General features: G+C 44.6%; 1 protein-coding gene across 3 annotated transcripts in view; it reads right to left on the bottom strand.

Moving 5' to 3' along the window:
* Positions 1-2,170: 2,170 nt before the first annotated feature.
* Positions 2,171-25,543, bottom strand: part of LOC110493761 (protein jagged-1b) — a 31,274-nt gene continuing 7,901 nt past the window's right edge. The window contains exons 4-26 of one of the 3 annotated variants that reach the window (XM_021568223.3): positions 23,815-24,072; positions 22,943-23,003; positions 21,568-21,698; positions 21,135-21,254; positions 19,019-19,132; positions 17,128-17,241; positions 15,724-15,837; positions 14,946-14,992; positions 13,878-14,051; positions 12,989-13,139; positions 11,949-12,113; positions 10,809-10,922; positions 9,731-9,844; positions 9,368-9,481; positions 8,827-8,943; positions 8,462-8,489; positions 7,968-8,053; positions 7,093-7,206; positions 6,638-6,747; positions 6,257-6,490; positions 5,911-6,042; positions 5,512-5,662; positions 2,171-5,219 (exon numbers count right to left, since the gene is read on the bottom strand). In XM_021568223.3, coding sequence (XP_021423898.2) covers positions 4,681-5,219; positions 5,512-5,662; positions 5,911-6,042; positions 6,257-6,490; positions 6,638-6,747; positions 7,093-7,206; positions 7,968-8,053; positions 8,462-8,489; positions 8,827-8,943; positions 9,368-9,481; positions 9,731-9,844; positions 10,809-10,922; positions 11,949-12,113; positions 12,989-13,139; positions 13,878-14,051; positions 14,946-14,992; positions 15,724-15,837; positions 17,128-17,241; positions 19,019-19,132; positions 21,135-21,254; positions 21,568-21,698; positions 22,943-23,003; positions 23,815-24,072 — 3,302 coding nt within the window. In that variant the 3' untranslated portion in view covers positions 2,171-4,680. Of the gene's footprint in view, positions 5,223-5,511; positions 5,663-5,910; positions 6,043-6,256; positions 6,491-6,637; positions 6,748-7,092; positions 7,207-7,967; positions 8,054-8,461; positions 8,490-8,826; positions 8,944-9,367; positions 9,482-9,730; positions 9,845-10,808; positions 10,923-11,948; positions 12,114-12,988; positions 13,140-13,877; positions 14,052-14,945; positions 14,993-15,723; positions 15,838-17,127; positions 17,242-19,018; positions 19,133-21,134; positions 21,255-21,567; positions 21,699-22,942; positions 23,004-23,814; positions 24,073-25,543 lie in introns of all 3 variants that reach the window. The other 2 variants (XM_021568221.3, XM_021568222.3) reach the window with 2 other exon arrangements.

The following is a 25,543-nucleotide window of genomic DNA, read 5'->3' on the forward strand; positions in this document are numbered from 1 at the left end:
TTGAACAGCTAATCAAATGGCTACCCGGACTATTTGCATTGACCCCCCCTCCACTTTTTTGAAGCTGCTGCTACTCGCAGTTTATTATCTACGCATAGTCCCTTTACCCCTACCTACATGTACACATTACCTCAATTCCCTCGACTAACCTGTACCCCCGCACGTTGACTCGGTAGTGGTACCCCCTGTATATAGCCTCGTTATTATTTTATTGTTGCCCTTTTATTTTTTACTGAAGTTTATTTAGTGAAAAAACTTTTCTTAACTCTTATTTTTCTTAAAACTGCATTGTTGGTTAATTAAGGGCTTGTAAGTAAGCATTTCACAGTACGGTACCTTTTGTATTCGGTTTAAATAGGCTAACGGCGAATGTCTGTTGAATGTCTGATATAAAACCTACTTTACCTCGGTAAATGCAGGGATGTCTCATTTTGCCCTGGGGGACGCATTCAGTCTTCAATGAGGTCCAAAGGGCCGCATTGAGAATTGGTTATATTTCCGTCAAAATCTATCCATATTATTATTATTTTTTTCATTGCTACCTGACTGTCTAGCTTTCATTTGGGTGATTATTAGGAAGCTGGACATAGTCAAGAAACTGTAGGTCCATTTTCATTTCTACACAGTTAAAAAAAAAAAAAAAAAACCCTGGTGTAACCTAATGTAGCAAGCATAAAAAATTACCTGAGCAGAGTCCCCACGTGGGCTGAAAATCTGTCTGAAAACCAGAAACATCCGCTTTCTACCGACCTTGTGGAAAGTACACAGAGTGGTTTTGATTTCATGACCTAGTAGCCATGAAATGGGTTTCCCAATGTCGATATCAGAAATGGGATCAATTGGGTTGTCTCGGGTTTTATACAGGACTATAGGGACCGAGGACAAGACAGGGTAGGGTGTGTCATTAATGTTTTGATAGAGCTTCCGTTCATACATACACCAGCAGCATAAATAGACACACAAACACGCATATGCATAAACAAAGACACACATACACACCCAACCACCCACAAACCTCACCCCCTTTAAAGTGAGACAGGGGCAATAAAAGCACATTTTGCTGAGTCTCCCATTGGCTGAGAAACCAGGAAGAGAGGAATTGGCATTCGTTGGCTGGGTGTCAGCTGAGAGACCACAGTGGTGGAGAGTGTGCATCCCAAACGGCACCCTGTTCCCTATAAAGTGCACTACTAAGTAGACAGGGTCAATACAAACAATAGTGCACTATATAAGGAATAGCGTGCCATTTAGGGTATAGTTTGAGAGTTGGGAATGATGAACTCTGAAGTTTTGCATCCCAAAATAATAAAAACAGGGGAGGTCGCAATCCCGAAAAGACGAAACATCCACATTCTCTGCTTATACCCCAAATAATCTCAAAATCCTGAAGACTCACTCGTGTCAGACTCCATTTTGTATGAGAAGTAGGCTATCACTCTCCTCCCAATGACAAAGTTTGTGTAATTTGTATAATTGTAATTATAAACTTGGTGGTTCGAGCCCTGAATGCTGATTGGCTGACAGTTGTGGTATATCAGTTTATACCACAATTATGACAAAACGTTTCTTGTTTCCGCTCTAATTACGTTGGAAACCAGTTTATAATAGCAATAAGGCACCTCAGGGGTTTGCGGTATATGGCCAATATACCACGGCTAATGGCTGTGTCCAGGCACGCCGCATTGCGCCAAAAAACAGCCCTTAGCCGTGGTATATTGGCCATATACCACAACCCCTTGTGTGTTTTTTTATTTAAGCAATAAGGCACAATTGCTACTTTCCCATTTTTCAACCACAGTGTAATAGGTAGAGACAAATCTCAAAGTTAAGTGGGAGGAAAAAGCTTGCTTGTTTGTTTCCATTTGGAGTGATTCCTCTATAAATGCATTTGCAAGTGTCTCATGCTGTTTATTTAGGTGAAAGACAGGCTTGTTCCCACGCAGGTTAGGGCTGTGTACAAGCCTTTTAAACTCTCTCACGGGTCTGCTGAGACTGTTCGTGCATGTGTGAGAGAGGACAGGGATGGTCGAGCTTCAGACAAAGTCGTCATTGTTTGACACTCAACAGCAAATGCGGCTCACCCGGCATGTTGTCTAGTCTACACCCGCCGACTTATGCCACCAGACAGACCCTTTGCCTCAGAAAGCAATGGAAAACACATACTCATCCATTTTTGTACAAAATATTTTAATAAATATTACTTTCCAAAACAAAACAAAGACTTGCCAGGAACAACTGCCCCCCCCTCCCAAAATACTTTAATTCTCAAGTTCTTAACGCACTAAAGTGAAATGTACACAAATACTTTCTCTTATATCATGATCTTAAGGGCAAACTAAAATTTATATTAAAAGTTTACAGCCTTGTGGTCTCAGATCTAGAAAGGCTGTGTGTCACATGACAGTTCTACAGTGTTCTTATTGGACCTCCTCTCTTCAAGTATCTCATTGGTCGAGTTCGTTTTGCATGGCCCGGTGACCCGAGTTTGCTCATTGCAGACCATTCCACTGAAATCACCACCCACCCAGGGCACGCAAAACCAATTCCACCATTTATTAGAGTTAATTACCATATATGCAAATAATATGCAAAGTAATCACAAATACATCAAAAACAGTAATTTCTTCCCCCAAAGTATCTAGGAATATAATTTTCCACTGTCCTTGACACATTTTATACTGTACATGCAAACGTCAAGCCAACAACAAAAAAAGTTTTGTTCCCTTAAAAGTATTTAATTGGCAAGCAATGAGTCTGCCACATTTAGTTGATTCAAATGACCCTGCAGCAGCAAAATCATCCTCCATGTGATGTAGTCCTTTCCTCTGCCATCCCACTTACATTGAAGTACTTACAAAAGAGTCCTGGCAAAACTACCATAGAAATGGTTTCAAACAGACATCGTACAAAAACAGGTTTTGTTTTTTTGGGGGGACAAAAATGCCCATCCAAATTGTTAAAAAATAAACTATTCTTTCAAGAACACTTTTGGCATTTATGAAACAAAGTGGAGGTCCAAAGGTATTTGGACAGTGAAACATTTTGTTGATGTTTTGGTTCTGTACTCCTGCACTTTAGATTTGAAATGATACAATGACTGAGGTTAAATTACAGACTGTCAGCTTTCATTTGAGGGTGTTTCCATCCATTAATGTGGATGCTACCATGATTACAGAAAATCGTGAATGAATCATGAAAAATTGAGTGAGAAAGTTTGAGGCATAAACATCATACCCTTCCGAAAGATGCTATTCTTCCATTATTGGTAGTGGTGAAAGGTCAGCATGTCTTGGGGTATGATCTTTGTTCCGCCAACTTTCTCACTCAGCATTATTCACAATTCATTCAGGATTATCTGTAATCATAGTAGCATCCACATTAATGTAGTGTTCAGAAACATATTCTATTCTTATTTACAATAAAAGTGACTCCAAAATGACATTACATTAACATTTAATTCATTTAGCAGACGTTCTTAACCAGAGCGGCTTACAGTAGTGAGTGCATACATTTTTCGTACTATTTTGTACTGGTCCATTCATGGGAATCGAAACCACAACTCTGGCGTTGCAAGCACCACGTTGCTGAGCCACATGGGACATTACTTATCACTCAAATTCTATTGGGCACAAAATAATCTGAAACAAAACAAACTGTAACCGCATCCAACAAGTTTGTAGCGTCACAACCTTGATGTAGTCATTGCATGCTAGGAATAAGGAATCAAATACTAAACTTTTAACTACTTTAATACACATAAGTGGATTTGTCCAAATGCTTTTGGTTCCTTGAAATGGGGAGACCATGTAAAAAATAAAAAAAAATAATGTATCGATGAAAATATCCTCAAATTAAAGCTGACCGACCATCTGCACTTTAACATTCAAATCCACAGTACAAAACAAAAATATTCAATGTCCAAATATTTTTGGACCTGACTGTATATTTTGAAACAATATTTTCAAAAATAAGGAAGTTGTAAGCTTACAAAGCTGTCAAACCTTCAAATCTAAACAATGCATATAAATAAAAGGAATGATATTTTTAAGGCTCTTGATTATTAAGTTAATAAATCAAATATAAACAATGATTAATAAAAAAAAAAAAAATATTTACAGATCTATACAACATTCTACATTGACACAAATTCTTCATATCGGCAGCAACTGCTGACAGACTCAACCTGCCCCAAACAAAAATAAATAATATTTTTTGTTAGTTGCTGTGGTATGGTGATGCGGAAGCACGTACAACTACAAAACCAGTTACGAGGCTAAACCCACATTAATATTCATCGTACACAAGACTACCGGGAAATTGCTTGCAAAAAGCCTTCGACAGCAGCTTACCGAACAACGTAGAGATGTTCTTACACGTACATCGATATCTCTATTTACAGAAGTGCTGCCTCGAAGTCAACTGGTTTTGCAAAAGACTGTAAGCAAACGCAGCACCCGGAAATCCAGCCAAACCACAGCCAACCGTTATTGCCAGTGTGAGCCAGCTTGTCGAAACATAAATTAAACACATGGAAATTTGTCTTCTTTGTGAAGGGTAAATCACAACTTTTTGATTCAAAAATATGACAACAGTATCAACAACTTTGGAGCGCCCCTCAGTTGACCTTCCAACAATGATAAACCGGTTGAAGTGGTCGGGCCAAGGTCGCCAAGCTGTGCGCTATACAATGAATTCCATTCGGTTTAAGCTCTGCGTCGACTCCAAGTCTCTGTTATCCTGTTTGTTAGTCCAGTTGGGGTGTTTGCCGGCCGTGCTGAGTGGCTGTGGGCTCCGCTCTTCCCGGTCCACTAGCGTATACGGCGTCTGCCTGGGGAACCTAGCCTTCTGAAGCCTCTTCTCAGACTCCTCGTCATCCGAATGGTGGCTACCCACGTCTGAGTTGTTTGTTCTAATTTTGGCGTTGATAAGAGAGTTCTTGTCCTCGTAGTGATAGTGGTTGGGGTGTTCTTTAACTGGGGGTAGGCCGTTGGTCGGACCGTGTTTATCGATGGGGTTTTTGATCTGGTTGAGCTGCTCGCGCACGTTGTTGACTGCGTTGTTGGTGTCTTCGGCGGTCGTCGCAGGGGACGTCGACTGGGTGCTGACACCCGTGTGGGTGCTGGGCTTCCGGCGCCGCTTGAGGCACCAGATAAACGCAGAGGCCACAGCCAGGAGCCAGATGACGATGACTACGGACACCAGCAGGGGGACCAAGTAGTCTGCTGGAAAGAGAAATGGAGGGAGGGAAGGCGTCAGTTATCGAAGACTAGAACAAACGAGGGAGACTCGGATATCAAAAACTCTAAGCAGAAGTTGACAGCAGCAGCAATGTGATATTCTCCCTCTTCCCATTAACACTTCTCAACTGCAAAATTCCCCAAATCCTTCAACCAGGATTTCTGGAAAACATTCAGGAATTTTTCAAACCTAGGTACATACAACCATCCCACCACTTGGAGGTCAATGTCTTTGCAAAAACAATAAATGGCTGCCTGTGCCCTGTGCTCTCACCATTGGGGTTGTGGGTCTGCCTCCTCTGGACACGGACTTCAACGATGGCTGTGATGATAGTGCTGTTTCCGTTTCGCTTGCTGACCAGGTCTATGAATTTGTCCGTGATCTCCTTGATAGGGGCCTTACCTCGTCTGGGGTCCTCCGTTGACTAAAAAAATACATAATAATTGAGTTATGTTCTTCATACAAGTAAAATAACAATGTAAACTAACTTCCAAATCGCATTAAAATAATATTGAGTATACTGTGAGAAACAGGACAAATTAATCCTTGTGCGAAGGTAGTTATTCTTAGGATAAGAGTGTCTGCTAAGTGACTAATGTTTCAAAACTGCCATTTGCTTGTTCTTGATAATCATGGAATTGAGGGCAAAATTTGAGCCAAAAAGGTACTTACAATGGCTACATTGATCTCGTTGTTGGTGGTGGCCGATGGCTCGCATGTCATGGACACCGAGTACTCCGACGAGAGGTTCCTCACCACATACAGACTCCTTAGCTCACCGCAGATGTGCTCAACAGTCAAGCCCTGCCACACACACAGAGAGGTCCAAAGGTTCAATGAATAAGTTCACAAGTATCAAAAATCACAGTTTATCCAAAACTGTATACTGCTCCTAGTCTTACCAAGGTATAAGAAATACTGCCAAACTGGATGTGACAATGTTTTGCCATTGGTTAAATTGACTTCCTAGTTTAAGTTTGAATAAAATGTTTCTATGATGTGGCTTGCACCAACTCACCTGTGGCATGGTGTCCTTGTTGAAGGTGAAGGTGACGTTGGCACAGTTGCTCTCGGGGTGGCACTTTGCATGGGGCGGGGGACTGTGGGAGGCCGACCAGCACTCGCCCTGGCTGGGGCATGGCTTGACGAAACAGCGCTCGTCCCTGACGGGCACACACGTCTGACCAACTGGGCACTCGCCATCGCTGTGACTTTTACTGTGGACCCGGCAGGATTTGGGACCGCACCAGATCTGGAGGGAGACAGGAATGTGGTTAACTGTGGTCAGTGATGGTGATAATTTGTGGTCATTAATTGCATAGTTAGCTCACATCACAATGGGTATTTAATATGGTACAAAGAGAAAAAAAAGCTCATCATAAAATCTGTGGTTTCATACCTTTGTACAGGTGACCTTCCCATTGTGGCACTGGCAGGTGTTGCAATCGTCATCCCATTTGGTCCCGTCCACAGCCACTAGACTGTTGACAACACAGGGTCTCACAGTAACTGCAAAGCAAGAGGTGGCCATTTTAGTCTCTCAAGATTTAACCTGAAACATTTGCTATAGATACCCAAAATCATAGATGTATTGTGTTTTATTCAGGTTGACTGTTTACACCTACATTGACTCTTGTTAAGACTTAGGTTCTTGTGATGTTTATGGTAATAAAGCTATTGCACCGTGCACTTATACATTGTTTATCTGATGTCCTGTTTATAGTTAGGTAAACAGCACCTGAAGAGCTATAGCACAAGGAACAAAAATTCAGACCAAGTTACTGACTAAGATACAGTCCATTGTCATGGCAGAACCTAGGCTGCAAAGGAACACATGAAGGGTAGAGGTCTTACCTTCTTGGCATCTGGGGCCGGCCCTCCCTGGTGGACACAAACAGCGGTAGCCGTTGATCTCGTCTACGCAGGTGGAGCCGAACGCGCAGGGCGACGACTGGCACTCGTTGATGTCTGATGGGACAAGATTGGCAACTGTTAGGGTACTACTCTATTTCTGTCACTTCATCTGTTCATCAATCTATATGCATCGGTCCATCTATCCTACTGACTAACAGACTGAGTGATGTCTTGGAATCATTTTGCTTAGACTGATATTTCCCAGAGCCACAGACCAAAAAAAACAAACATATATTTTTTTTTTTATTTAACTAGGTAAGTCAGTTAAGAACAAATTCTTATTGTCAATGACGGCCTTGTTCAGGGGCAGAACGACAGATTTTTAAACTTTTTACCTTATCAGCTTGGGGATTCGATCTTGCAACCTTCCGGTTACTAGTCCAACACTAACCAGTAGGCTACCTGCCACCCCAAACTGTGCTAATCAACTATGCTAATTATACTACTTTGTAACTTCATTATAAAACAACAAATGCATTCAAAACTATACCCTAGTTTCATTCCTAGTCTTTGGTGCTAGTTAACAGTTGGACTAACTCTGAATAGTCAAGGGAATGAGTGCAGGTGATCGGGAATGAGTGCAGGTGATCAACTTCTCCATCTGAGCTCTCTTTAACTGGATCAAAGGGCTAACAGCAACGTGAACTTATCTAGCCAACTTATAAGCCTCATCCTCCATTGTGTTGTCCTACAAGCATCACCAAAGCCAAAAGACTTAAACCCGATTTAGCCCGACTTAACTCTGACTTTTGTCACAGCTTAAGAATAGTGAGGGGGATGGGGGGGGGGGGGGGGTGCAAAGGGTTAATACTCACTAATCCGGCAGTCTGGTCCGGCAAATCCCGCGGCACACTCACACCGGTACCAGTTATCTCCATCCACACAGGTTCCACTGTTATAGCTGCAGAGAAAAGGATAGAGAGAGAGAGAGAGTCATCAGGGGTCATAGCTCTTAACCAATAAGAATTGACTAAATGGGTGGGAAATATAATTCCATGTCTTAGAAAGTATCTAAATAAGCATCACTCAGAATTCTCTCTATTAATTGGATTTCACCACAAAAATAGTTACTTCAACAGATACATTTATATTATTCTTTTAAAAAATGGCGTTGGGTAGAGGAGGAAGTGGAACAAGGTAAAATGTCTGATTGTGAAGTCTTGAGCAAACAAAGTTACGCGAGTTGTTTGTGGCTCTTTGTCAACGCGGAGTATATATGCAAGTCTGTGTGTGTGTGTATTATCAGCAGCAGAACATTCCTGCGGGCAGATATGTTTACTGGGCTTAATTTGGTTTGGGATTGACTTACCAAGGGTGGGGATTGCAGTCGTTGGAATCTGTCAAATTTGAAATAAAAGAAAGTTGGGTTAGACACAGAGTGCATGTCAGAATACTAACTCAATATGAATTTGTGGCTAGCTGAGAGGCCACATAACATTAATCTAAGAAATAAAACAAAAAAGTATGTTTTTCCTTATAGTTAAGATTTAGTTCGATACATTCATTATATAAAGGACAAAGGCCAAACTGTATATATCTACTACGGCAGGTTAAAATGTAGTTCTAGTGAATTTTACACTATCAAGTTATGAACAACTAATAGTGCACAAGACTACAATTATCTACTAAGGATTTATTAGTATTAGTGAGGACACACACTCTGGGGTCACTCACTTTGGTTGCAGGTCAGGCCCTCCCAGCCCTCTTTGCAGACGCAGGTGAAAGAGTCTCCACTGACTACACAGGTGCCTCCGTTCTCACAAGGACTAGGCAGACAGCTGCTGTTCTTAGCTGGAGAAGCAAACACAACCTTTAGCCAACATGCTAGCTAGCTGGAAAATGCTACACAGGCAAACATAACATTTAGCCATCCTGTTAGCCACCCAATGCTACATGGGCAAACACAACCTTTAGCCTACCTGCTAACTAGCAAATGCTACATGGGCAAAATAAACCTTTGGCCTAGTTTTGAACCAAACCTTCAGCTATACTACTAGTTAACAGAGGCAGCTACCTCAGCAATTACAGTTTAGCAATGGAAAATCTAAACCAAGTGTTTTGTCAGACTCAAAATGTCTATTTTTAGGAATTTAAAATGGAGGCCTTGCATTACTGTCAAATGTTGAGGGAAAACCAAATCATAGTGGTTGTGGTGAATGCTCAGTTGGAATAGCATTAGCTGCAATAATTTAGCACTGGCGGCTACACTACATACCTATATTACAGGTGGCACCCTCCCATCCGGCGGCACACATGCATTTGAATGTGTCCCCTTCATCGTAGCACGTTCCGCCATTGTTGCACGTAGCCTCGTCACACTGGCTCTCTCCTGGAAGCGAAAAATACTACATGTTAGCAACTATTCATAGTCAATGTCAGGAAACCATTAGGCCTTAAAACCTATTATTTCAGGTATGTGTTATTTATGCACATAAACACACCCTTTCGAACACATACAAGCATGCACACGCTTACATCCCACCCAGACGCATATTTCACACCACAACACACTTCACATGGGCGCCCAGGGCGAAAAAAAAGAAAAAAAGTGTGCGATACTGTAGTAAGGGGGGCTTACTTGAGTGACATGTCTTGCCCTTCCATCCGTTCTTACACTCGCAGTAGAAGTCGTTCACCAGGTCTCGGCACGTGCCGCGGTTGCGACATGGGTTGGTGTTGCAGTCGTCAATGTCTGAGGAGACAACAAAAAAAAAAAAAGTCATTTCATGTTTAACTGTCTGTTTGGCATCTCCAAAGCCATTTAAATCTTTGGGCGGGCTGCCTAAACGCCCCCCCCCCCCCCCCCTCCCAGGTCGCATAAGTCAAATTTTCAGGATGGAAAAACGCTTTAAGTCTCAAAATCACCAAAATAAAAGCGAGACAGTCTGGGAGAATAGAAAATTCCCAAAAGGATGAATTTAGCAGTATTTTTGTTATTATGTTTGAGCAAAAGAACACAGCATTATCCATGGCAAAATGCATAGAATTTCAGGAAATTATCTTTAAAAAACGCAACAAAAAAAAAAGAATCTCCGCTCCATGGAGAAATTTGTAGAATGGCAGGTAATTGGCTTTAAAATGCTAAAATGTCTCTACAGTGACAATATGGGGACCTCTACAATTTTCTCTAACATGTAGCCGCGCCGACGGCCGACCGCGCTCATTGCCACCCCCAACACCTAATCCCTTTCTTGAGCCAGAAAAGTTTCAATATGGGCCTAATGAGCATCCATACCCCCAGTCACTTGAAAGCTTGAAACAGTTGGGAGAACATTATGTGGTAGCACTTCCTGTATGTTGCCTATGCATTAGGAATGCAATATGGAAGAGTTATGGTTAGCCTACCAGGCGTTATAATGCTGATAACGCTTCAATACCAAGAAGCAAGTCAGATAAAATAAAAATAAAAGTCAATGCACTGTTCCACCTGCATGTAATGCATAAGCACATATATAGACTTGTGTACCACTGTATGAATACTTTTGAAATGATACAAACAAAATAACCATTCACTTTTTGAATACTTGTACTACGTCGTGGGGTGATAGGCAACTAAATAACTTGTATATAACTTCAAAAATGTATTAAGTGAAAGCCATTATTCATATAAAACAAATATGACTACATAACAGTATTGAGAAGAAAAATTTACTTACTGTCGTCACAGTTGGGTCCCTCCCAGCCCTCGGCACAGATGCACTGGTACAGGCTGACTTTGTCAATACACGTTCCCCCGTTCGGACACGGGCCACTTTCACAGTCATTTATATCTGAGAGTGGGTGAAAAAGAAAAAAAGTCTGAGAAAATAAACAATATCAAGCCATGCAATCAAGGTGTGCACCATGAAATCCCTTCAAGGACTTATTTACCATTTCCAATTATGTGAACAACTCGCATTGTTTCCACATTACAAATTCAACAGAGGCCTTGCGGTTTCCCTAGTGTCCCATTAATTTTCACTGTCGTCTCCGGTCAAGTAACCGTCCACCAAAAGCCCTTCCCAAAACTCCTGTCACCCAAAACCACAACAGAGAGCTTGGTGTTGGGTGTGTGCGTGGGAGAGACAAGGCCAGGCAAGAATAGGCAGACTTCCTGGCATAAGAGAATGAGAGTTAGGGGTGGGGAGGCATGGAGCCCCCTTCATTTAACAACTTCCCCACCCCCTGACAGGCTAGCGAAGGCTGAGCAGGGTCATTAATCAAGGTCTGTGTCTGAGAGACAGCATAGGCCTCGCCTGGGGCCTCCATTAGATAACCCAGTGACTGTAGGGCCAGGGCTAGCCTGCCTGACCTCTCTGTGCTAGGGAGCCGGCGGCTAAAAACAGCCATCCATCAAACAGGGAGCTAATAATTATCGTCAAGGGGTTACCACTCTCCCCTGAAAGAACTGTTGGTGAGAACAAAGTCACCGGGTTTGGAAGGAGCGAGAGCACGCTTTGAACCCAAGGATGCATGTGTCGTGACAGAGATCACGCCAAGAAACGGGAACGATCCTTATAACGGGGAGGGAGATTCTTGTGGTGTACTTATGGTCGGAAATGGCCCATCCCGTCCTCTACCACCCCTGCAATAACATTCTCTCTCCATTATCTGCCCTCTCCACTTCAACCTCACAATTCTGCCACATTTCCCCCTCTATCTATGCCTCCCTCACACCCCCACATTGACCCCTTAATACACACATTAGCCATCCACCATCCAGCCATGGATGGCTCCATCCATCCACCTCCCTAGCCATCCTCCAGCCATTCATCTACCTTTCTTCACTCCTTGGTGGAACTGGGGGAGTCACTTACTCTCATGGCAGTATGTCCCGGTGAAGCCCTCCTGGCACTCGCAGCTGAACTGGCCCCCAGCCTGGCTCCGGCAGCGCCCGTGGGGCCCGCACACGTTGGACGAAATCAGACGCACGCCCCCAGGGGTGCTGTTGGATGCCACGGAAACCGTGCAGCTGTCAATCACTGAGGGAGAAAGAAAGGGCGAGGTTAGGACAGTGTGCATATATGGCAATTACATAAATGTTGATATCCATTGCACAGAACTGACGTTACCACACATCGTATAAACCTTCAAACGCTTTGGGTGCCACAGCTTCCAATAAAATAAATATTCAATAGATACAACATATGCCAAGGCCCTCTAATTTCTTCAATCTGTGGTGTGTATAGATAAAAGTAGTTAAACTAAGTACAAGGGTATAAACCCTTAGACTGTCATAATTACGCTCTCAAAAATGCGCGCATACAGACGGCACAGAGTGAGAAAATTAAGGGGGTCTATTGAGTATTCAGCAGGAAGATCACACACAGAGCACTTCACAGTTTGCCAGATTTTTCTGGGGCGTTTTGGAGAGACGAACAAAGTCTAGTAGGGAGGAGAGGAACATTTTAAGAAGCAGGAGGGCGGCGTGGGGGGTGTTCTTGAAGGGAGTGTCTTGTCAAAAAAGTAGTCTGGCAGCAGTAGCGACTCGAAAACATGAAACCAAACCTTAACCCTTCCCATGGTAACGAGGCCCTGGGGGACCGGCGGAGAACGGGTTAGTGCCGTGCGGGCTTGCTAACCCTAGGTCTTCACACACACACACAATGGTGTGACACACACCCAGCACAATGGCCTTGAGTTAGCAGATTAGATTACAGACTCTGCAGGCTAAAAAGCCCCCCTCTCAGATTTACAATTGGCTATAAAAAAAGCAAAGGGAGACAAGTGACCTCAAATTTTTGGGGTTAGCTTTCATTAGCCAAGCTAACCAAAACTGCCTAGGCTAACACTGAAAACCAACTTCTACAGTACTGTAAAAGACTGCACAAGGCTAAACCAAAACGCTAATATGAACCTTTGCATGGTGTGGTCCGACAGTGGTCCTTCAAATGGGAACAGTTCTTGCCCTCGTAGTCTTCTGGACATTTGCAGAAGTAATCGGTAGCCAGGTTGAAACACTGGGCCCTGTTTTGACATGGGCTCGGCATGCAGTAGTCGATATCCAACTGAGAAGGCAAGAACAAAAACAAAGATTGGTTTAGACACAAGCCATGTAAAGTAATACCTGCCATTTTACCTTTCCCATAATAACCCATTGTGGACTTCACCACGGAAACCTGCTAAAGACCCATAAACAAACGCTTAGCGGTGGGGGAGTTGGAGGAGGCGGGAAGAGAGAAGACAGACTTAGCCCAGACGGAAGGTTCACAAGTGTTAACAAGCGCGACAAAGCTCCAGTTTAGAGTTGCAAAGAGAAACGATCGCAGAGAGAAACGCAGGTGCGATTATAGTGGGGGGAAGGAAAAGTAGCACAAAAAAAAAATCAAAAAAATAAAACGGGGGGGAAAAAAATGGGAGGGAAACAACTGAAGAGGAGGATATCAATGAAAACATATTATGGTGAGGAGATTCACACAGGAGAGAGGGAGGTAGTCAAGGAAAGTTGGCTCTAACCACCGATCTAGGATCAGATTACCCCATCCTCAACCATTAAAAAAGGTATGGGGAAATACGGTATCGGACCGTGGATCAGTGGTTTGAGGTGACTGCAACTTACTCAAGATAAGTTGGCCCTAACCACATATCTAGGATCAGCTTATACTACCTCCAATTCTAACCATAAACCATTACAAGGATGGAGCAATATCTGCTCCTGGATCAGTGTTGTGGTTTAAGGTGACTTGGACCAACTCTGGGTGGGCTCTGGGCACAGTGAGGGGGGTGTGGTGCCAATCTCTGCTCACCTGACAGAAGTTGCCAGAAAAACCGGGCAGGCACAGGCACTGGAAGCCATTGACGTCGTCCTTGCAACGGCCGCCGTTCAAGCACGGGCCACTGGCGCACTCGTCTATGTCCTTCTCGCAGTGCTCGCCGCCGAAGCCTGACGGACAAACGCAACGGTACCCATTCACCATGTCCTAGGGAGGGGAGGAAAACAGAGAAAGGAAAAAATAAAGAGAGAACAGGGTGTTGGGGGTGAGTGTGGGAGGTACGGAACAGGGCGGTGAGGAAAACAGAGAAAGGAAAAAATAAAGAGCGAACAGGGTGTTGGGGGTGAGTGTGGGAGGTACGGAACAGGGCGGTGAGGAAAACAGAGAAAGGAAAAAATAAAGAGAGAACAGGGTGTTGGGGGTGAGTGTGGGAGGTACGGAACAGGGCGGTGAGGAAAACAGAGAAAGGAAAAAATAAAGAGAGAACAGGGTGTTGGGGGTTAGTGTGGGAGGTACGGAACAGGGCGGTGAGGAAAACAGAGAAAGGAAAAAATAAAGAGAGAACAGGGTGTTGGGGGTTAGTGTGGGAGGTACGGAACAGGGCGGTGAGGAAAACAAGCCATTGTGAAAGGGTTGGAAAAGAATTAAGAAAGATTTATTTTTCCTGGCAGGGGACGAGAATGTTTATGGTAATCTGATCTATTGTAGTCATGAAGACCTTCCGCCTATTCCCTCCCTCCCATTCTCCCCTCCTACACAAGCATTCATGTCTTTCTGCCCCTCTCTTTGTTAGCATTGCCCGAGCAACTCTGTCATGCCTGTGTTCTGAAAGCATGTCTCAGCAGTTTGCCATTTTTAAACCCCCCCATAAAGAAAAAAGGGGGAGAAAGAGGGGAAGGCGAGAGAAAGAAGCCAAAAACAACTCCAATATGCCAGGAAGTGTCCGGAATATGTATATCGACCAGGACCGGTACATTACGGAAAAATAAGAAAACATCTGTGTCCCTAATGGAACCCTATTCCCCATGATAGGGTTCTGGTCAAAAGTAGCGCACTATATAGGGAATAAGATGCCATTTGGGAGAAACCCAATAAACATACCTTGCATTTTCCCCCATTTTGACACTGGTCCTGGCAGTCATTGATATCTGCGGAAACAATTTGTAACAATAAAATAAATTAAAATAAATTATAAAACGTATACAATTTGAGCTCCGCCGAGGCGAGGCCTTGATAAGGCTTTCTTGTCAAGATTTCCGACAAGCTTCCTCAAGATAACACTTGTTCGAGAATTGGGGGGTGGGGAGAGGTGCAATTGATGCGGGCCCCGTGCACTGGGGCTTCACACAATTGTTTGAGCGCCCATGTTATCTGCACGTTATCGTCTGCCCGGCTGTGCAAGCAAACAATGATTCGAGATAAAAAAATAAAAGCAGTGTATTATTTGTATTTTTTTTCTGTTGTCTATTTTCAGACTGACCACTCCAGAACTACTAGTCCAGGTTCAGAGAAACACTGTGCCAGCCTCAGTCCTAGCCGTCATTCTCATGAACTCGCATCCAAAACTGGCCCTACAACAGTTGCTTAAAGTAGCTACTGGCACTTGACAGTGCCATTTCTTCATTTTAGAACAGGGGTGTGCAACTTTGGACTCTTGAGATTGAATGGCAGGGTGAGCAGGCTTTTGTTCTACCACAAGCACGAACACACTTCGACTAATCATGCTTTCAATTGCCAACCATGATTAGTTGATTAGCTGAATTACCCATATTAGTGCTGTGCTGGAACAAAAGCCTGTATCCCCCGCTGCTTCCTGGAACCAGACTTGCCCACCCCTGCATTAGAACAAGTGACAGGCCTTTTCATTGAAAACACTCACTGGTTTCGCAGTTCTGGCCCATCCAACCAGGGAGGCACTCGCAAAAGTACCCTCCAATCAGGTTGCGGCAGGAGTTGGCATTCAGGCAGGGGTCGCCTTCGCACTCATTGGCATCTGAAATCCATAAAAATAAACAGTTCAGAAAGACAGAAAAAACATTTCATTCCTTCATTCCTGTTAAAGGGGATTGGGATGAGATTGCGAGGGGTCGGCAGCCATAGGAATAGATATTTTAATGGTTTCCCCTGTCACCCACCCATTGACTTGGGGATGCCTATTCTAGAAATTATATTTCTATGGTCTTTTCTGGTGGTCTGCTGTGGTTTGCATTCAAACCGCGTCGGAGCCTGTCCCCATGGCAAAAGGCAATTGGGGACAAACACAAATATGCCGGGAAGTGAAGGGTAGTGGATCAAGGCAGCAGTGAATAGTTAGTGGCACCTATCTTCTTGCTCCTCACATTAAGAAGGTGAGAGGATGAGGGAGAGGAGGCGTAAGGGAAGACAAGGGTGAGAAGGAGTGTGGGGGGGGAGGGGGGGGGGGTGTAGTTAGAGAATTAAGACAGTAGTGAATAGAGTTAGTGGCACCCATCTTCTCGCTCCTCATTCTAAGCCCTTTAAAACACACTGCCATTCCTCAAAGGATGATCCCCCCGGCTTAGGAAACCCCACTTTATCCCTGCCCTGAGGATTCCCAAAAGCAGCCATGGAATGGAATGCCGAAGGAACTTCCCCCACCATCCTGCCCGCTTCCAAATCTTCACACTAGAGCGCCATCAAAAGTCAAGGGTGGTATGATGAAGAGGAATTTGCACTCAGAAGCTTTCCCAAAGGTCAGTTTTGAGATTTCACCCCCTAATGGATAAGGTTCAGATTTGGAGAGTGTAAGCTGGTTCTAGCTCTGTGCGCTAAGGACATCCTCTAATTGTGGCAAGGTGGTTAGAAGTTGGCCTCAACCACAGATCTAGGAAACTAACTTTAACCATTAGAGAGGAGATATTTGACCCTGTACCAGTATATAATCTATCAACTCCGTAGTGTGCATAGAGATCAATACTCTCTCTATGGTAGTAGGTTATAGGATATATAGGTGGTAGTGGGATAAAGGACTAGGCTGTTGTGAGGTAGAAGGTAGAAGTTTGTAGGATTTAAAAGTACTCAGTCGTTTGTGTCAAAAGGGATACAATAGGAGTTTTTTTTTTATAGAGGATGACAGCGAACTAGATGGTTGTATGATAGAGGAGGTGCAGGGGGTTGGGGTGTGTGGGATAGAGATATATATATATATATATATATATATATATATATGTTTTTTTTTTAGGGGGGGAAATAGAGGATAAATGAGAGCTCAGTGGCTGTATGATCGAGGTGGTGCAGGGTGTTACGGGATAGAGGACTGACTGACCAATGAGGCAGGTCTTGCCGCTCCACTGGGAGGGACAGGTGCACTTGAAGCCGTTGACCTGGTCCTGGCAGGTGCCCCCGTGGCCACAGGGGTTGGGGAAACACTCGTCCACGTCTGGAAGGAGGAAACAAGTGTGTTACGGCTACACGTGGAATGACAAATCAGACATCCATGACTATGGCTAGGTCTTTAGCGCTTGTTGAAAGGCTGATGGTGTCTTGATGACCCAAAATAATATAAATATATAAATATAAATAAATATATATATATATATATATATATATATATATATATATATATATATATATATATAGTTTTTTTTTTTACTTTTTTTTTTTTTAAGTCCCCACCATCATGGACTTTTCCAAAATAAAGTCTATATAACAAAATGTGGTTGTTAGAATCTTAACCCCTATTAATAATCACAAAAAGAACTGGAGTTATAAGCAGGTTTAGGAGGGTATGTCATGTTTTGTATGGTCCCCCCCGTTGCGCCACTTTCTCCCGATAGTAGGGCCTGATCCCCTCCTCCTCTCGACAGTTGGGAGGTGCCGTGCCTAGTTGATAATCCCCCTGATAATTGCCTCGTAACTGAACCTAAACTATACGGAAACTCATTTCACACATAAGAGCTGAAAAAATAAAAATGAAGTCAATTATGATGGGGGAGAATGGGTTGATGAGCGAGGGGAAGCGAACTATGCAATCACCAGTTGTGAATGAAGAACAGAGCTGGCCATTCTATTCTATTCATCTATTCAAATGATAATCTCAAAAACGGTAGCGGAGAGAAATGTCAACACTGACAATTTCTTCACGTCACCGTCATTGGCGAACAAGTTGCTCGCAAAGAAAACAAGCCTGGTTGGCACCATGAACAAAGCGAGGCGGGAGCTTAATATCATGCCGTCTGGTTTGCCTAATATAAGGAATAAAAAATAAATGTATAGCATCAACTTGTACTTTTGATACTTAAGTATACTTAAACTCTGATACTTTTACTCTAGTAGTATTTTACTGGGTGCCTTTTCAAGTATAACAATTGGGTATTTTTTCTACCACTGTGCGCGTCGCCATATATAAATCAACTAATACAACACATTATGCTCTACTGTATCACACGTGTTGTTTTTCCCTATGAGAAAAAAGATCCTACTGCTTTCTACTTTATTCTATAGGTTGTGAATTTTTGGGATCAAAATGGCACAGCTGTACACAGTGAAAGGAGGAACTTGCCGCTGGCCTTTCACGGTGTTCTACAACATGCTTGACTTGGCTGCCATCAACACACACGTGCTGTTTAAGCAGTGCATGAACCCCATGAGCAGGAGAGACTTCATCATGAGTCGAGCACACGGGCTACGTGAGAGACGTGAGGGGTCGAGGCAGCAGCGAAGATTCCACGAGAGGAATTGCGCAAAGCCAAGGAGAAACTGCCAGGTGGGCAGATGAGCTGGCAAACAAAACCCACAAGACCTGTTTCAGCTGAAAGCGACTCGTTTGTGCGAAGTGTTGCAAGGAAGCAGGGGGGGGGGGGGGGGGAAATGTGTGATGACTGTTAGAACGAGGGATAACAACTAAATAAGGACCAACTGGCGTGACGATGAGCACCATGCTGTAAGCACGAGCCAGGCCACAAATAATGTGTTCAATAACTGACAATGGACCATTTCTGACTGCCGTCATGAAATCAACACATTCATTATAATGCCATTATTGCTTTTGTGCTGACGTCCAAAAGATGTCATTGGTACGAAGGGGGAATCCAACGAGGCCAGGCTTCTCTAGTGCTAGAGGCCCGGTGAATGTACAAGGGTAAACCCACTGAGTATAATATTGAATATAAATTAACCTAAACCTCAAGTATTACACACTATAATGTATTACTTACTGATACTGCAGGAGGGGCCACTCCAGCCGGGGGCACACTGGCACTCGAAGCCCTGACTGGTCTCCACACATCTCCCTCCGTTAAAACAGGGCTCCGACAGACAAGCATGCTCTGCTATGGACCGAGAGACAGAGCGAAACAGAGAGATGGATAGATTGAGTGGGTAAAAGGGAGAGGGGAAAGGCAAAGAACAGAGAAAGGTAGATGGAGCAGGTAGAGGAGAGAGGGGAGAGAGAGAGCGAGAGAGTTAAACTCCTAAACTCAGTTCTCACACTGCAGGAGGGTGGGGTGGGTTTTCCCCCTCGCTGCTGTCGGTTCCCAGCGGCTCTCTCTGGCCCAGCTAGGCTACAGCCAGTGGAGTGGAAAGCCCCTTTGACCTCTCACTAACCAGCTCTGGACCACACCGCAAGATGAGGAGCGAGAGAGTGAGACAGACAAGGGAGGGAGAGATAGGGAAGGATAAAGGAGAGTGCTGAGTGCAAGAGAAATAAACAGAACAAGAGAAATTTCCTCACTGAGGAAAAAGACAACCAGACAAAGAATAAAATACACAGAGAGAAAGCGAGAGACAGAGTCCATTCCCCCACTAGGTCTACGTTGTTAAAAAAAAATAATAATAAATCCTCTCCCATGTCACTAGCCCCCCCAGGGCCCTAGCCCTATAGTCTTAGCATTAACTCTAGCCAGCTAGCAGGAAAACGTCTGTCATGGCACGCTGACCCGCCGAGCGTTCGCGCCATGACTTCCACCCGAACGCAAATCATTGTCCATCCCTCCGCGGGAGGACGAGAGAAGACAGGAGGGAAGAGAATAGCAAACTCACAAGTCACGACGGATTCCTCCGCTCAAATCAATTAGTGCTCTGCATTCCTTGGCAGGCAGACCGATCCGCATCACAAATGGCACCCTATTCACTATATAATGCACTACGTTTGACCAGAGCCCTACTAGCCCTGGTCAAAAGCAGTGCACTGAATAGGGTGCCATTTGGGACTACCCCCGAGGGGGGAGAAGACTGTTGATTGGTGTCAGCAGGCTAGGGGCAGGGGGAGGAAGAGAGGGGGATAGAGGGGGGAGAGGAGCACAGGGGGGGGGGTTTAATGTTGTTGGGTCTGGCTGGGAGAGAAAAAGAAAAGGAGAATTCAGGCTTGGTTGGAAGCTGGAATCCCCCTCTTCTTTCCCTCGTTCTCTCCCTCCTTCCTCCACTCCCTCCCTCGCGCTCAAGATGACCGGCAATAGTTTTCAAACCCTCGCTACAGAGGTGGCAACTGTCCTAGACAAACACAGAGCGGGCGTGTTTGACTGACAACGCCTACAGGGAGCTTCCTCCTCAATTAGCCGAGTCATGTCTCCATTGACCCCCATACAAAACAAGGGCCATCTACGTATCCTAATGAGCGAATTCGACCCAACTTCATTGAAACGTCCTCAACTCAAAAATAATTACATATACAACTCATTCCTATGATCAAAACTCAAGCTGTATAGAAACCAACCTTGATTTAAACAACCGACACATTTAAACAACTTGAAGATGTGAGGTAACTGTTAGATTTGTTGAAGGTAAAATACAATCCACCCTCATAGAAAGGTTAGCTCTGTTACTGGGTCTCCTCCCGTTCCCTTTTCCCTTGACGACGCCTTAATGAGGTCGTCACCTCCTGGCCGGAGTGACGCGGGAGACCACCCTACGAACGGAACCTCCCTGGATGGGGTTAAGCACGGGACTGATCCCCCCCCAACCCCTGAACTATGACCCCTCGACTTCCAACCCCGTCTCACCACATGACTCGGATCTCACCGACTGGTCTTGGGAAAACAAATACCTTTTTCTCTGTCTTCACCACAAAATACAAAAGATTGAGTGGGAGACAGCAGAGAGACATATATAAATAAATATATATATATATTTTTTTAAATCTCCAGCATAGTAGATCAGCTGCGCTTTGAGTGTCCAAGATTAACTTCCCTCTGGGAACAATAAAGTTATTCTTATCCTACCTTGTTTTCTACTCCAATTTCACTCTCATAAGGACGAAACATTGAGTGGAACCAGACCCTACAAGAGACTTACACACACGCAAGTACACATATGTGTGCGTGTCAGGCGACTCACCTTTTTCGCAGTTGACACCAGAGTAGCCGTCAGGACAGGCACAGTGGTACTTGTCAGGTCCAGTGTTGCTGCAGGTCCCCATGTTCAGACAGGGCTGGAACGTACCACATGTGTTCAGGTCTGGAAGACAGGGAGGGAAAAGTGTGAGTGTGCGTTGGTGAGGGCACCAGTTATCAGCTGTATATCTACAGACCAGGATCAATGAGTTAGCCTGCTAACATGCCCAAATAAATAAATACATTTCTTTAAGATAAGCTTGAAATTGACATGTTGTGATTGAAACAACAACCAAAAACATAAGTTTAGCTTTCTTAATGAACCAGACAATCAGTAGGCCTATTTCTGGTCGTTTACAAAGTTAGCTGGCCAACTCAATGATCACGCTTTGTAGTATACCTCTGTGCATTTGCTATTCTTGCATGTGTATGCTTACCTTTGTCGCAGAGCTGGCCGCCAAAGTTTGTGTCACAGAGGCACTGCCATGGTTCCACGCAGGTTCCGTGCACACAGCCCGGGTGAGGAATGCACTTATCACAGTACTCGCCCTGCCAGCCGTACAGACACCTGCAGGACACACGCACACTCGATAAGTACTCAATGCCCGGGATGACCGAGCTTAACAAAAAAACTTGTTCAGTGCTCAACACTATCCCGCTTAAAAACACAGACAATGTATCACAATCTTTTAACACACACAGGAATGGGTTCGGCAGGGCTAAGGCTGCTCCTTGAGTAAGTAAAAATTATTGTCTGGGCAGTGAACTAGCAGGGGAAAGCTTCTCAAATGAGTCATAACAGAGCGAATCAAATATACACACACACCCCCATCCCTTATAATTCATCCCTGGTATCCATGCCCAGCCCCCCCACCCTTGCTTGAGGCAATGGATAATTATCCCAGCTACCCAATATATATATATATCTCCCCTACCTAATTCAAAAGAGCTGCAAAATCTAGCAAATATGGAGGAAATGTGAAACCCTCAAAAGTACCCATTCCACTCCGACCTTCCTTAAGAATCAGATGTGTATTCAAGTTCCGATAAAAGCCATAGAAGCTTCTCCAGAATCTCCACAACATGCTAATGTCTCCTAGCGCCGCTTTCGATTGTTTCTTGGCTGCGAGACTGAAAAGGCTAACACGACATCAAAGCGTGGCGCTGAAGGGAGGTGAAAGAGGGTGGGGGAACAGACAGGTGAAAGAAAAGAGAAATCCTTTGAATTTGACAGAGGTCTTCGAGACCAGATTCCACCGCCACCATTAAGCTCTCACCACTCTGGGGGCCCCCGGCAGACGTGCGCAAAGGGGGGTGGGGGTCGAGAGGGGTCGCGATAATCTCCAACCCACCCCACATACACTCCCTTCCCAAAACACGCAAAGATTCGGGCCCTTCACAGCTCTGGATAACAGGAGGGGGATTCATCGGGTTGTGTTTATTAGGGCACAGTCACAGTCACTTCCTGCTTCAGGTCTGTTTTCTTCTGTTTGGTGCCTAATGACCACATCATGATCAAGGGTTGTGACTTTGATTGCCACGTATTGTATTGTGTAGAACGTATAGTGTTATCTAACGAAGACACTGCCAAAAATGACTACGTCTCCATTGAGTCTGGTGCCAATCCAAAGTGGGCAGAACCCATGGTGTTGGGAATTCCCCCCGCCAATGGCATTCTTTCCATGTGGTACAAGGATGTTGCTGTGACAACAAGTTGCAGCAAGATTCTGAGTCTGGCACTTTCCAGTGAGCGTTTTTACTAACTTAGGCTAGCTGAAAAAAAAATGTTTAAAAAAAAATATAGGTGCTTACTTGCAATCTCCGGGCAATTTACAGGAACCATGTTCAGTGCTGCAGCCTTGCCTGCAAATAGCTGAGAGAGAGAAAGAAAATGAGGGAGGAAATAAAGGAGAAAGACAAAGTCCAAGTGGGGTGACAGTGAGAGTCAGCAAGAAATTCACAGAAAAAAGAAAAAAAAAGTAAGAGTGACGAGAGAGAGAGAGAGAGAGAGAGAGAAAACACAAAGAGTCAGCATGATGATGTCAGACAGTTCCCCCTCCCCTATCTCATCTCCAAACTCGTGGGAATGTCCTAAGCTCCAACCGGGGCAGTAATCCTACAAAATCCAAGACTTATCCCAGAGCTCTGCCATCGCTCCCCGCTAGGATACTAGGGCCTAGGGGGTGCGCTGGTGCGTTGCAAACAGCCCAAATTCCAAACGGCAACGCTAACTATTTGTACAAGCCTGCCAGGCCGGCCGTGGCCAAAATCTGCTGTGTTAAGACAATATGCCCTGGTGTCAATGGGTGAAGAAGCCAGCTTGACCCCACCCCTAAATGATATCATTTAGTCTAGTGTTCATTCTCTCTCTGGTCAGATTCACCTCTACACAGTTGCAGTCCATTGTCACTTTCGCTAGTTTTGGACTTCCCTTCCTTGCCTTAATGATGGCATGCTAACAGAAAGGCACTAAAGCACAACTTGCCCTTGAAAAGGCCCACTGTTATTTATAGAACATTTTGATCATTTAAAGTATATATTCCAATTGATTCTTGATGAATGTCACTTATCAATGCCTTTTGAGCTTTGTTCAACTGTCTAACCTCGTGGGAAATTAATGGCCTTAGCGTTTGGCTTCACGTTGCTATAAAATTACAACTACTTTGGTTAAACCCCACTCTTACCAGTGCTGCATTCTAGTCCGGACCACCCTTCGAGGCAGGTCTTGTTGCCGTTGTGGTCGCAGTTGTAGTGGCCAAAAAAGTCGTCGCGCGGACGGCAGAACTTGTTGCAGCCGAAACCATAGTAATGCTCGTCGCAGCTGACCCGGATCTGGTACTCGAACTGGCCCACCGGCCCGTTGTGCTTCAGGCTCTGCCACTGGCGGCTGGGGTTGATCATGCCCGACTGAACGGCCTTCTCGATCATCTCGCCTCCCCCACCTGATGGAGGGAAATGGATTGGAGAGAGAGAGAGGAGTCAGAGAGACTGGTAGGAAACACATGGGCATAAGGGTGAGGCAAAGACAAATGCAGTCATACAGACAGACACAATATATACACAGATGTCAACACATGCTGAATGGGCATTCTCATCCTCAAGACAAAGCGTCTTGCTTTGGGACATTTCTCGGTCTTTACTAGTACAGGGTCTCCCAATATCAGTGGGTAAACATGAATTGCCATCCAAATCTACTGCTGCCAACAGACATTAGTGGTGCCCCCTTCTGTCCCTGCCACCCTCTGCTACCCTTGCACCCAAACAAACTCGACCTCACCGGGGTCAGCGCTCGAGGGAGAGAGGACGCCATCCCTACCATACCAGCGCAGCTATGTCACACTGTGTTAGGGCACTGCCTCCTAATCCCATTTTCCGTGAAGAAACCCTCTGGCGTTCTAGAAATATAGAAAGGCAGTAATGCAAACCCCAACGCAATCTTTTTATAGAAAATTTAAAAAAAAATAGTCTGCCCACTTAAATTCCGTTCAGCCTCTGCGAGCTTTGACAAGGGGGCGCGAAAACGAACAAAAACGTAAGCTTAGAGTTTGTTTACTCCTCTTTTCTTGGAGGGAAAGCTGCTTTGTTACGGCAGTGTTAGTTGTAGTGGCGGGCCATAGTAGTAATATTCCAGGCCGTTCTAGAATCCTGAGCTACAATGTGGTATTTCGCCGGTGGAGTGCAAAGTGTGGTCGGGCTGAGGTGACACCCTCTCACTACCTGAGGCCCGGAATAGTTTGACGGCGAGGGGGTTGTGGTTAGGCGAAATAACGGACAAAATTAACCCAGGGTCCTCAAACCAAATATAAAAATTTAAAAAAACGACCTGGAAGCAAACTGTGTTCCACCATATCAAACAGGAAATTCCTAGACGGTTGACGGTGTGAGAAAGAGAGCTAACGTAGCATATTTTTTAAATACAGCCAACCTCAAGAAAACCGTACTGGACCATCCTGGAGATTTGACCAAACATTTAAACCTCTCAGTTTCGTGATGAATACTGCTCGGGGCAATGAGTCAAGTTGGCACCGACATGATAGTTACCTCGGTAACTTGTAATTTAAGCTTACGTAAGCACAATTTAGAGATGCCAACTCTAGACTAAGGTTAGCCGTAGCAGTGTATTTGGCTAGCATTAACATCACAACTGTGATAGCCTCCATTAAGCAGACTCATTAAAAGCCTAACTGGCCACGTACCCAGGTCACTTTGCTTGTCAACGCTGAGTGAGACAGTCAATATTTGGCCTGTCCTCGTTTGGCCCTCTTCCTTGGCAGATGTTTTCATTGATCTAGCTGTCTTGTTGTGTGTGCTTGTCGGTGGGAGGGCTTTCGAAAAATAAAGTCTTCAACCTCACACTAACCTCTTCGCATTTGGCCTTTATTGGCCCGAATGCGATGCTTAGTTTCATGCTCG

This window comes from Oncorhynchus mykiss, chromosome 17, assembly GCF_057628025.1.
Source record: "Oncorhynchus mykiss isolate SJ-2025 chromosome 17, ASM5762802v1, whole genome shotgun sequence".
In the NCBI taxonomy this organism is placed as follows: Eukaryota; Metazoa; Chordata; class Actinopteri; order Salmoniformes; family Salmonidae; genus Oncorhynchus; species Oncorhynchus mykiss.